Source organism: Macrotis lagotis, chromosome 7, assembly GCF_037893015.1.
Source record: "Macrotis lagotis isolate mMagLag1 chromosome 7, bilby.v1.9.chrom.fasta, whole genome shotgun sequence".
Taxonomy (NCBI): Eukaryota; Metazoa; Chordata; class Mammalia; order Peramelemorphia; family Peramelidae; genus Macrotis; species Macrotis lagotis.
Genome location: NC_133664.1, coordinates 130,399,836 through 130,412,660, shown reverse-complemented (window position 1 = coordinate 130,412,660; position 12,825 = coordinate 130,399,836). Strand labels below are relative to the sequence as shown.

The window sequence follows — 12,825 nt, the reverse complement described above, 5'->3', positions numbered from 1 at the left end:
CCAAACTCATTGAACTTGTCAGACTTTTAACAAATAAACAAATGAATAACTTAAGAATATAATCTTTAATCATATGATCTTAGAGGGTCCTCAGAAATCTTTGAAGACTACTGGTATTTGAGCAAGAATCCCCTCACTCTACAACATCTCCTATAAGGAATTATCCATTGGGGGGGCGGAGCCAAGATGACAGTGTGAAGGCAGAATTTCCCAAGAGCTCCAGTCCCCCAAACCCCAAAAAATCAAAGGATGGCTCTAGTCAAAATTTAGAGGGGCAGAACCCACAGAAAGACTGATACATTTTCCCAGTCCCAAGATGACTTAGAAGTTCCACAAGAAAGGTGTTTTTCACCAGGATCAGTTGTTGGGGGGAAAAAAAGTCATGGTGGAGAAGATTGTAAGCTTCCTCAAATCAAAATATGTATATTTTACATGCATAGTAAGACCTACACATTCATTTTTCTGAATTTTTCCATTACTGTTGACTTTACTGGATTCTGGAGTTTGAAGAACATGGGGGAATTATGTAAAGTTTGATCCCTGTTACACTGTGTTATGATAGAGTGGGGTGTGGAAGTCTGGGTTTAAAGAAGCTATTATTCCTTTAGAAAAAGGCAATCCATCCCAGAGATCACTGGCAACAGCTCGAAGGGGCAGTGAAAGAACTCTGCTCCACCAGAATGAGTCTGGAGTGAGGAGCACGGCCCCAGAATCTGTAGCAAAAATCAGGAGAAAGCAGCCTATACCCCCAAAGACAGTAAGGGAAGTCTGCAGAGATTTCTCTGCTCTCCCTGGGGTAGGACTCTGCTCTTTGCCTACACTCACATATTGCAGTTTGTGCTTCCATACTAAATAACCAAGTTGGATCCCCTCCTTATAGCCCCAGGGCAGAGGGTAGTGCTGTGGTTATCTACATATCAAAGCACAGATTAGAGAGTATAAGACCTTAGAGGAATAAAGTTCCCAGTGGGGTGTCCCCCCCCCAAAAAAAAACAACCCCAAAGCCTTGGAAGTGCTGTAAATTAGTCTTGGGCTGAGGAAATCAGTAAACAACAGAAAAAAAAAAGAATCTGACCATAGAGAATTACTTTAGTCCCATGGAAGATCAAAACATATACTCAGATGATGACAAAATTGAAGCTTCCATATCCAAAACCTCCAGGAGAAATAGAAAATGGGCTCAGACTATGGATGAGCTCAAAAAAAAGACTTTGAAAAGCAATTAAGGGAGGTGGAGGAAAAATTGGGAGGAGAAATGAGAGAGATGCAGAAAAATCATGAAAACCAAATAAAAGCTTGGTGAAAGATATACAAAAAAATACTGAAGAAAATAATGTTAAAAGTCAGTTTAGGCCTAATGGAAAAAGCAAAACAAAAGGCAAATGAGGAGAATGACTTAAAAAGCAGAATTGGCCAACTGGAAAAGGATATAAAAAAGCTCTCTGAAGAAAATAATTCCTTCAAATGCAAAATGGAACTAAAGGAAGCTGATGAATTTGCAAGAAAGCAGGAAGAAATAAAACTGCCCCCAAAGCCAAAAATTTGAAGAAAATGTGAAATATCTCATTGGAAAAATAACTGACCTTGAAAACAGATCCAGAAGAAATAATTTAAAAATTATTGGGCCGTCTAAAAGCCACAACCAGGAGAAGAGCCCAGACTTCATTTTTCAAGAAATAATACAGAAAAAATTTCCCTGAGATCCTAGAAGCTGAGGGTAAAATAGAAATCGAGAGAATTCACTGGTCACCCCCTGAAAGAGATCCCAAAAGAAAAACTTCCAGGAATATTATAGCCAAATTCCCAAACTCCCAAATCAAAGAGAAAATTCTAAAAAATACCAAAAACAGACAATTCAGCTACTGAGGCTCCATAGTCAGGATTACACAGGATCTGGCAGCATCTACATTAAGGGCTCATAGGGATTGGAATATGATATTCCAGAAGGTAAAAGATCTTGGTTTATAACCAAGAATCAACTACCCAGTAAAACTGAACATTCTCTTTCAGGGAAAAAGATGGCCTTTCAATGAAACAGGAGACTTTCAGACTTTCCTATTGAGACAACCAGAGCTGAACAGAAAGTTTGATCTCCAAGTACAGGCCTCTGGTGAACCATAGAGGGAATGGAATAGAGGGACTAACTATGAGGAACTTGATGGTGTTGAACTATTTGTATTCCTGTATGGGAAGAAGATATTGATAACTCATGTGAACTTTCTCATAAGCACTGTTAGAAGGAGCATATATAGACAGGACATAGGAAGGAGCGGAATATAATATGATGTGGTAAAGGGATGGAGTCAATGGGCGATGGGGGAAAGTACTGGGAGGAAGGAAAAGAAGATGAAGAAGAAGCTGAAAGATTTCTCATAAGAGTCATGAAAAAGCTTTTTCAATGATGTGGAGGGGGGAAGCAAGGGGGAATGAGTGAGCCTTCATTCTCATCAGAAATGGCTCAGGGAGGAAACGACATACACATTTCATAGGGTGAGGAAATCTGTCTTGCTTTGGAGAAGGATGGGAGGAAAGGGATGGGATGAGAGGGAATGGGGGAGAGAAGGGGGAAATAGGTGATAGAAGAGAGCAAAAATCAAGCTCAGATTCAACACATTTTTGGACAGGGCCAGGATGAAAGGAGAGACAGAGAAAGAGAGAGAGAATAAATGAGAGTGGGGAGAAATAGAGTGGAGGTACAGCTAGTAATAGCAACTGAGGGAAAATATTGAAGCAACTTTTCTGGTGGATTTATGATAAAGAAAGAAACTCACCCCAGAGACAGAGCCATTGAAATCTGAACACAGACTGAAGTACAAATTTTTTTTCTCTCTCCATTCTTGAGGTTTCTCATCTTCTTGGGGGAGAGGGGGTTTATATTTATTCTTATGTTTACTCTTATAACATTCAATTTACATCAATGTATGGCATGGAAACAATGTAGAGACTGTCAAACAGCCTTCTGGGGGAGTGGGGAAGGGAAGGGGGGAATTGTGGAATTCAGAGTCTTGCAAAAAATGATGGTTACATATTACTATTGTATATAATTGGAAAATAAATCAAATGTTAAAATGTTTTTTTAAAAAAAAATTATCCATTTTCCCTTAAAGATCTCACTAGAAGGGGAACTCATTATGTCTTGATGAAGTCTACTGGGAAATAGTTGTGATGATTACTATCATTCCTGCATAAGAGCTAAACCAAGGCTGTTAGATGTAGAGTTGGTCCAAAACGGAATGACCTCCCTTTGGAAATAGAAGGTTTGCCCTCAGTAGAGGTATTTAACAAAGACTGAATGAGTTCTGGTTTGAATAAGGACCTTCCTGTGCAATAAGTTTCTTCCTGTGCATCTCTTCATTCCAGTTATTCCTCCTAACTCTGACACCTAAAAGTTATCCTTATTCTACCACTTGAAGATAATTCACCTTGGTCATCTCTAACATGCATCATGTTTCCTCTGGTCTACACAGGATGGTTAGTTCCAGACTTTAATGAGGACACTCCTTGAATAGGAAGATAGACATAGATGCACATACACCTACATTCAGTGACAAAATTTTTTTCCAGCGACTTCTCAATAATGCATTAGTAGATATATCCCAGGAAGTCAGTTAGGAACCAAACCTATTTCTTTCAGACTCAAAGCCTAGCAAATTGAGACTGAACCTTTTTTTATGTGTTTTCATTAGAATGTGAATTCCTTAACATTTAATAGAAGTTTTTCCATTTCAGATTGAATTGGCATTCTAGGAAAGAAAAGGGGAATCTTTTTCATCATAAAATGTGGTAAAGCATGTTTCCTTCCAAAGCAGAAACAAAAATACAGAATTTTAGAACAGAATTTATCTCTTCCCTTACAGTTCCAACTGCACAAGGGCTCTGATTCATGGAAATATGAGCCAGAATGGTTCAGAGAGACCATCTCTTCTAAATTCTTGATTTTTTTTTTTGGTGGTAGTTGTTTCTTCTTACTATTTATTTATTGTGAAAGGGAGAACAATAAAATTTAGGTTCAGAGAGTTCAAGATACTTGTCCAAGGTCATATAGGGAATAAATAGTAGAAATCAGGATTTAAACTAAGATCATCTGATTCTGCCCTCTGCTAGCTCTTTAATTCTAAACAATGCAATCTGTTTTATATTGCAATTTCATATTCAGAGCTTGATAAATTTAATAGCACCCAACTGATTTTGAAACTAGAGTGTGGGATGAGAGCAGAAGGGAAGGTGCAACATAACCAAAATCAAGGAGAGTATGAAACCTGCAGAGAGCTAATCTCTGCCCACAGAACTCAAATGGAGGCCTACATGTTCTGATTCTGCCTACTCTGTATGGGATTGTTCTATAGCAAGGAATTAAGCTGCCTGAGGTTATCCACTAAAACTGAATGTGCTCAGCAAAGACAAGCCAGGTGTGTTTAAATTTCATGTTTCATTAAAACATTTCTGTCTACAAATCATGTTTTCTTTTTTGCCTTATTTTTTCCAGCTTCTGAGTCAGTCTAATATACAGCAGTGTGATTATTCTACAGCCTTGAAACAGTGTAACAGGGAAAAGAACCGAACTTCATCCATCATTCCTGGTAGGAGTCTGCTTGTTCAATATTTAATCAAACTCATGTTCTATGAAGATGCTTGAAAACAGTTGAGAATTTCAGTGTCCCTTAGAATCCATGTGCCTCTCCAAGGTTACTCTGAGATAGAATATTTTAGAATTTTTAATGTATTTATAATAAAGGAATGCTGAATGCTTGCAGCCAAACAGGTGAGATACCCAAAGCACTTACATGCTGGATGCTTCTTCATTGAAGAATCATCAGTGTAATTGAAAATGCTCCCATTGACATGTTTGTTCACAATAAATGTTCTTTCTTTCAGTGGAAAGATCAAGGGTTGGCATTTCATCACTGACAGGCGAAGGCACAGACTACATCAATGCCTCTTATATCATGGTGAGTTATATGAGTTTGTGTGTGTGTGTGTGTGTGTGTGTGTGTGTGTGTGTGTGTGTGTGTGTGTGTATGTGTGTGTGTGTGTGAATTGGGGGGGGGAATTATAAAGGAAAAGGGTACAGAAAAGAACACATTTCTTCCACCTCATCCTTGGTTCTTACCATCTAAGCTATCAAGCATTATTTCTAGATTCACAGGGAAATCTAGAAGACCTGTTTCTAAACAAGCTGGCAAACAGGCTTGGACTTCTGTGAAAGTGAAGGAAAATTCTGACCTTCTCAGGCAAAAGCCATTGAGTATTATAGATATAATAGAGGTAGAAATGGTCCACTCTCAATGACATTCTTCCTCTGAGTACATCAGGGCTCACTCCAGTTTGAATGGAGCTGTACCATCCTTGGACTTCTGGAGGCCTGATTTCCTTTGAAGGCAAATAGACCTTGCCAATGGTATTGGACAGTCCTAACAGAAGCAGATTGTCTGCTAATCAGAATAAGAGGGCCATGTAACTGCTCTTCTCTAGAATCAATAAATCCATCAACAGGCATTTCTTAATTGCTTATGTTAATTCCTACATTAATTAAAGGCCCCTCTAACAGGGCATTGCAGGGTCAACCTTTTCAGAAGCTAGAAAATCCTGCAATTTAAGACTGTATAACTGGTGATATATAGTCCAGATATATGGTCCAGATCACAGAAATGGTGCCCACAGCACTTTCAAAAGTAGCTCAAACCAGATTAAAATTTAATTGAGAGGGGCAGTTAGGTGGCACAGTGGATAGTGCACCGACACTGGATTAGAGCACCGGCCCTGGAGTCAGGAGTACCTGAGTTCAAATCCGGCCTCAGACACTTAATAATTACCTAGCTGTGTGGCCTTGGGCAAGCAACTTAATCCCAACTGCCTTGCAAAAACTAAAAAAAAAATGTAATTGAGAGATACTAACAAAATAGATAAAAATACAACAAAAACATTAATAATATTGCTTTTTAAAACTAAGTCAGTATGTGGCTAAATGGAATCTTTATGCATGAATTTTTGAATTTTTATTTGAATTTGGCATCATTAGTCTATATGACCAATGATATTAGAGTGGCTAAGTGTGACCTTGGGCAAGTTACTTAATCATCATCTGCCTCAGTTTATTTAATTATTAAATAGGGATAATTATAACCCATACTTCACAGGGTAATTATGAAGATCAAATTTGTAAAGCACTTAGCATAGAACCTGGAACATATTAGGTACTTAGTAGATTTTCATTTCCTTCCTCCCTTTCTCTCACTTTGTTCTCTCACTTCCTTATTTCCTCCTCCATTCCTTCCTTCCTTTCTTTCCTTTTTCTTTCTTCCCTTCCTTGCTTCTTTACTTTTCCCTTCCTTTTCTTTCTTCCTTTCTCCCTTCACTTCTTTCTTCCTTCCCTCCTTCCTTTCTCCCTCCTCCCCTTCCTTCTTTCCCTCTTTTTTCTTCTTTTTTTCTCTCCCTTTTTTCTTTCTTCTTTCTTTCTTTTCTTTCTTCTTTTTTTTTAGGATTTCTTTTTGCAAGGCAAATGGGGTTAAGTGGCTTGGTCAAGGCCACACAGCTAGATAATTATTGTGTCTGAGACTGGATTTGAACTCATGTATGTTGACTTCAGGGCCAGTGCTCTATCCACTGCACCACTTAGTTACCCTGTCTTTCTTCCTTCTTTAGAGAAATTAAGAAAGACAAACTGTTCAGGTAGACACATTTTGCTATAGCTTGATATGAACTATCTTAGCCTTCTGACAGTAGGATAATAAACACCCACATTCCTAAATCTGCTGCCTACAAACACTGGCATAAATAAGAGCATTATCTGTTCTTCATTTATTCATCATTTTATGTAGCTAAATAGGTTCTATAGCATTCATTATGTGCTAGCTTTTTCTATTTTGATTTTGATACTTCATCTCAGATCTTTTACAATGTATAAAGCTCAAAACATCTCTTTGCCTTTTCCATTAACTTGCAAATAGAAATTGTTCTGATGGTTTTTATTGCTCAGTCATTTTTTCAGTTATTTTTGACTCGACTCATTTGAGATTTTGTTGGCCAAGGAAATAGTCTGCCATTTCCTTTTCTAATTAATTTTACTGATGAGAAAACTGAGGCAAAATAGATTAAGTGACTTGCCCACATCACACAGCTAGGAAGTATCAGAGGTCACAGTTCAATTCAAGTCTTCTTGACTCCAGACTGAGCATGCTATCTACTGCATTGCCTAGCTACCCTTCTGATAGTCTTTAATCATATTTAATGTAGGAAATATTTTTTAATAGGAGAAGGAAGAGAGTAACCACATTTTATTCATTTAGCTTTTAGCAAATTCCAACCAAGCACTGGGTCTCCCTATCAAAAACCTTATAATATCCTTAAAATTATTTAAAGACCTCACTATGGATTTTACCTAATTCATTAATTCTCAAGAATGTTCTCACAAAAACTCTGATACTGAATAACGGTTGATCTGTTATGAATGATTTTCCCATAGTTATAATGTTCAAAAGATTTCACTCTTACACTGAATAAAACACAAGCCTCAACTAAAAGCAGTCATATTGAAATATTTGTATGCTTTTGTCTCTAGAAGTCAGACTTTTGTCCTCTCAGACTTTCTGATTTTGTAGGGTTATTATCAAAGCAATGAATTCATCATCACTCAACATCCCCTGCTTCACACTATTAAGGACTTCTGGAGGATGATCTGGGATCATAATGCCCAGCTTATTGTCATGCTACCAGAGAGCCAGAACATGGTAAGAACTTCTTGTCACTTTTATATCCCAGGTTACAAGGAAGCAGTCATTTCAAAAAAAAAAACAAGTAGAAAAATTAACAGGCATTAATTGACTTGGTTTCTTGGGCCAAAATTCCTTTTTTTGGTCACTACTCAGGTCTCCTTCATAACCATGTATGTCAATCCCATACCATCCTTGACCAATCTTTTGATTGGTTGTTCATCCTTTGTTTTCAAAGAGAACCAGTGAGTATCCCAGGATACCCTGACCTTAGACTATGCCCTCTTTCATGACCATTCTATTATTAACTAATTCCCCTTCACATATCACTAGCCCCTTCTCCCAGAAATTATTTGGTATATATCTGGGGTTGAAATTTTTAGTATTTGTCTTGTTCTCTCTCTTCCTTTAGAGTGTAAAGTTATTGAAGAAAAGTCTTGCCTTAATTTTGTCTTTGCATCCCAAGTACCCAACCCAGTATCTGGCATATGGCAGTCAATTTAGTTGATTTGAACAAATTCCAACTAAGTGCATGACTAGTTATGTTAGACTTTAGAGATTAAAAGACAAAAACCAAAACTATACCTACCCTCACAGAGTTTAGTTTATCTTCTACTGGAATAGTCATAAAATGCAAATAAATACATAAAGAACCTTTTAATACCATAACACAAAACACAACACATAAAGTATCTCTTATCTACAGTGTTGGTTGTATTTGGTTTTGTTTTTTACAATTAAGAACAGTGTCACTGGAGATATGACACCCTTCCCCCCATTCTACCTTGGACTTTGTGATACTTTTTCTCTTGTCCTAAGGGTATTATAAGGTCTATTTTGTTGGGTTTTTCTCCCTACCTTCTTTTAAAAAACTAATATGAATATTAAAATAGTTTATTTTTTCAGTCTTGAAGTCAATCCTCGAGATAGTGAGACATTATTTGGAGAATGTCTCTAATAACAGTTCCCATAGACATTCTTGTAGACTTCATTTGAAGAAATTTAGAAATATCCTTCCTCAGTCTAGGGCACAGAACACTCACATAAACTTATACACACATAAACATGCAAATATATAACAAATACACACATCAAGATTCAGAAACTATAATTTCTGTGTGTGTTAGAAAAGTAGAAGCCTTCGCCTACTCTTCTCCTGAATGTTGTTTTAAGGAAACTCTTGCCTACCCCTTTGCAAAAGTGAAAAACAGATCGATGTGTAATTCTGGGTTTTATTGTGCTTGGGACCCTGGGGCTCTAAATTTACGAAATTCAACTTTCCATATTCCTGTGACAGCGCTGGGCCACTGGCATCTCTTTACCATATTCTGCCATTGCCAATAATACCAGCAAATGTGTCAAAGAGTTGGAGATAATTGAAAAAGCAAAATGACAAGGCTGTGAAGCATGTTCCAAAATAACTCATATCAAGTGTTACATCTTCTTAAGAGTCTTATTTTATCTACCCATGTCAGTATGGCCTTAAAGACAGGGAGGTTTAGGATAGCTACAATGGGATTCAGAAGCAAAAATAGAGTCGAATTTTATCTTCCAAGCAATTAGCTTCATTTCACACTTTGACCTTTTGAGACATGAAAAATTTATATAAATGATGTACTATTAAAACTACACTTTCTGTGAAATAGTGCTTCCAGAGCTGCAAATAAAGCCATGAAATCTTATCACTTTTACCATTCCTTACAGGCTGAAGATGAATTTGTTTACTGGCCAAATAAGGATGAGCCTATAAATTGTGAGAGCTTTAAGGTTACTATGATTTCTGAAGAACACAAGTGTCTCTCTAATGAAGAAAAGCTAATAATTCAAGACTTTATCTTAGAGGCTACACAGGTATTGAAGATGTAATTTTAAATGATAAATTTATGAGAACAAATCTTAACATTTATTTCATCTGATAGACATATACATATGTAGGTATAAATAGATACATGTTTATATGTGTATGCATCATACCTAAGGGCATGTATATCTTCAATGCATATACATGTATATTGTGTCATGTATCTACATAACATAAATGTAGAAATGCATATATATACACACAGGTGTGGGTGGAGTATGTTTATATTAGAAGCAGCTAGGTGACCCAGTGGATGGAGTTCTAGGAAATCAGGAAGATTTGTGTCCAAATCTGACCTCAGACAGAGGGTGACCCTCACCTAGTCACTTAACCCTGTTTGCCTTAATCTACTAGAAAAGGAAATGACATACTACTCCAGTATCTTTGCCAATAAAACCCCATGGACACTATTGACATGTTATGGTCCACAGAGGCACAAAGAGTAGGACACAATTGATGACTGAATAGCAACAATTATATATGTATATATATATATATATATATATATATATACATATATATATATATATATATATACACATTTTAAGTGCCTGCTCTGTACATAATGCAATGTTAGGTGCTAGGGGGAAATTAAAAAGAATGAGACAAAGTTCCTGCCCATATGGAGCTTACAGCTGAGTAGAAAACACAGCATATACACAAATAATTATAAGACATAATAAACTATGATAATTTCACTCATCAAACTGTGTTCCCCGAGCAGTGTGGAAAATATACAATTTATGATATTGTCCCTACCTTACTAAAGATTATAATCTTTATGAAAACATGATATAATAATTATTATTATAGTTTATATTGATATAGCATTTTAAAGTTTGCAAAGAACCTTATATATATTATCTCATTTGATATTCACAACAACACAATGAAATAAATGTTTTTAGAAATGAGAAAACTGAGGCCCTACTACTGCATGACTAGCATCTGAAGCAAGATTTGAACTCAGGTCTTCCTGGTTTGCTCTTTCTGATATGCCAGCTAACTGCCTCAAATAACTGCAACTACAAACTAAAACATGATGAGAGAAGAATAACCTAAGGTCTGAGGGGTAGAGCGAGGAAGCTCATTTGACGGATGAGTATATAGGAAGGCTTCCTGGATGGGGAATACTATTTGAACCTCTTTTTGAAGAATAAACAAGATTTCAATAGACAAAGGAAATGAAAGGGGGACTTCAGGCATAAGGAATAGTGTAAAAAAAGTCAAAAATATGAAAGCACCTAGTAGATATATAGGGGGTGCTATGAAGTCCTTGGTACAGACTTAAGACATACCGATTAGAAAGTCTGTCCTAAAAACATCAGAAAACCTATCTCTCCTCAATATCAACTACTTAGCCAATTGAAAGATGACTACACTCCATTCTAGCTGTCTTCTAAAGCCTTGTTATTATTGAAAAGGTGGCTGTGGGTTCTCAGTGACCATGCCAACATAGCTCTGGCAGTTTGGCCTTCCTCATATGGAAAGGCTTGAGATCCCTAGTTCAATGTGCCCCTTTTGTTCTGTTCATGTTCCATTTATATTATTTTAACCTAAATCTTTGAATCACTATGATTTAGAAACCAATGCTATTTTCCAAATAAGTACTAACTAATATTTTGAATTTCTCTTTTTGCTAGGGACTGCCAACCTTTGGTTAGGCTTAGCTTGAATTGTCCATATTTGGGCTTCACTTGGGGCTTAATTAATTTTTTCATTCCCACATACATGAAGTCTCAGAGTATAAAGATATTTTCTATCAATATGAAAGAGTCCTACTGCTCTCTTGTCAGCTGACTCAATCCTATCATAATCACTGACTTTTTACAGTATCACATGATAAAATAGCAAATAAAATGTCCCACAAAAGATGTTAATTGTTCCATCTTCTCAACAGGATGATTATGTACTTGAAGTGAGACATTTCCAGTGCCCCAAATGGCCAAATCCTGATAGTTCCATTAGTAAAACTTTTGAACTTATAAGTATCATCAAAGAAGAAGCTTCCAGCAGGGATGGACCCATGATTGTTCATGATGAGTAAGTTCTCAATCATTTCATATCTTTTCATTGCCTTAGAAATGGAAGTCTATTGTGCTTGTATATTTGCATCTGCATGTTCATGTGTATCATATATCATATATTTCATATATGATTCAATTAACTAGAGACTTTACTAAGGGAAGACAAGGAATACATATCCCTCTGCAAGGCTTACCTCTACTCTTCTCCCACTGAGAATTTCCTCCTGGAACCGTCATTTTACGAAGGGACTGAGGCTTATCTATCTTTAGATTTGACTCCTGGAGTTCTTGATAAAGCCAAGAATAGTATGTTTGGTATTTAATTTTGCAACTTTGTACTTTACTAAGTGAATATAATTTTTATACCATTTGCCTTGGTCTAAACACCAAAAAAATAAAGAGAGGCTATCTAATATTCATTTAAAATTGATTATACTGAGGCATGTATTCAGTATATATATATATATATATATATTTTTTTTTCTTATCATAATGGATTTTTAGCATGTTTATATCAGAACCAAATAGAACCATGCACACTGAATATGGTCTTAGATAGTGGATTTTCCACCTTCCAGATCAGATTGTATTTATTTACATCCCCTCACAGTATCAAGATGAAAATTCTATAAGTAGATGTCCCCATTGTCTACTTAACCTGTGAGTTAATGTCTCAGACCATAACTCTACATTAAAAGGTGGCAAAAGCAGGTACATTAAGAAAAGTAGGTTGATGCTTCTATAGCAAGGTTTTATATCCCTAGTGAGATATAAAACAAAAGATATTGATACGTTTCAAATAAAGATTTTTTCCTTTCCACAAAGGCATGGAGGAGTGACTGCAGGAACTTTCTGTGCCCTAACAACCCTCATGCACCAACTAGAAAAGGAGAATTCGGTGGATGTTTACCATGTAGCCAAAATGATAAATTTGATGAGGCCTGGGGTCTTCACAGACATTGTAAGTATATATATATGTTCATTTTTAAAACCTCGATGACCCAGCCTTTTAATGTTTTAGAAGGCTTAGAAACTTAAAGCTCCCAAAGGCTTCAAATGACAGGAATTAATTTATTTCCCTAGGGATAAAATAGGAAGATTCCTAGGTTATGAGAGGCACTGCTTCCTGGATAGTTGTTTTAATTATATATTTTTGAGAGGTATTAGAAAATGAAAGAATAGAGGAATTTTTTTCCTGCCAAAGAGAACTCTTAGTATTTGCAATATA

The 12,825-nt window shown here is 36.4% G+C and overlaps 1 protein-coding gene across 4 annotated transcripts in view; it reads left to right on the top strand.

The window, feature by feature from the left end:
* The window catches only part of PTPRZ1 (protein tyrosine phosphatase receptor type Z1), a 242,516-nt gene that overhangs the window by 226,027 nt on the left and 3,664 nt on the right, over positions 1 to 12,825 (top strand). For all 4 annotated transcript variants that reach the window (XM_074193814.1, XM_074193813.1, XM_074193816.1 and 1 more), the window contains 6 exons: positions 4,487 to 4,580; positions 4,876 to 4,949; positions 7,599 to 7,727; positions 9,414 to 9,560; positions 11,471 to 11,613; positions 12,423 to 12,558. In XM_074193814.1, the coding sequence (XP_074049915.1) occupies positions 4,487 to 4,580; positions 4,876 to 4,949; positions 7,599 to 7,727; positions 9,414 to 9,560; positions 11,471 to 11,613; positions 12,423 to 12,558 (723 nt within the window). The remainder of the gene's footprint in view (positions 1 to 4,486; positions 4,581 to 4,875; positions 4,950 to 7,598; positions 7,728 to 9,413; positions 9,561 to 11,470; positions 11,614 to 12,422; positions 12,559 to 12,825) is intronic.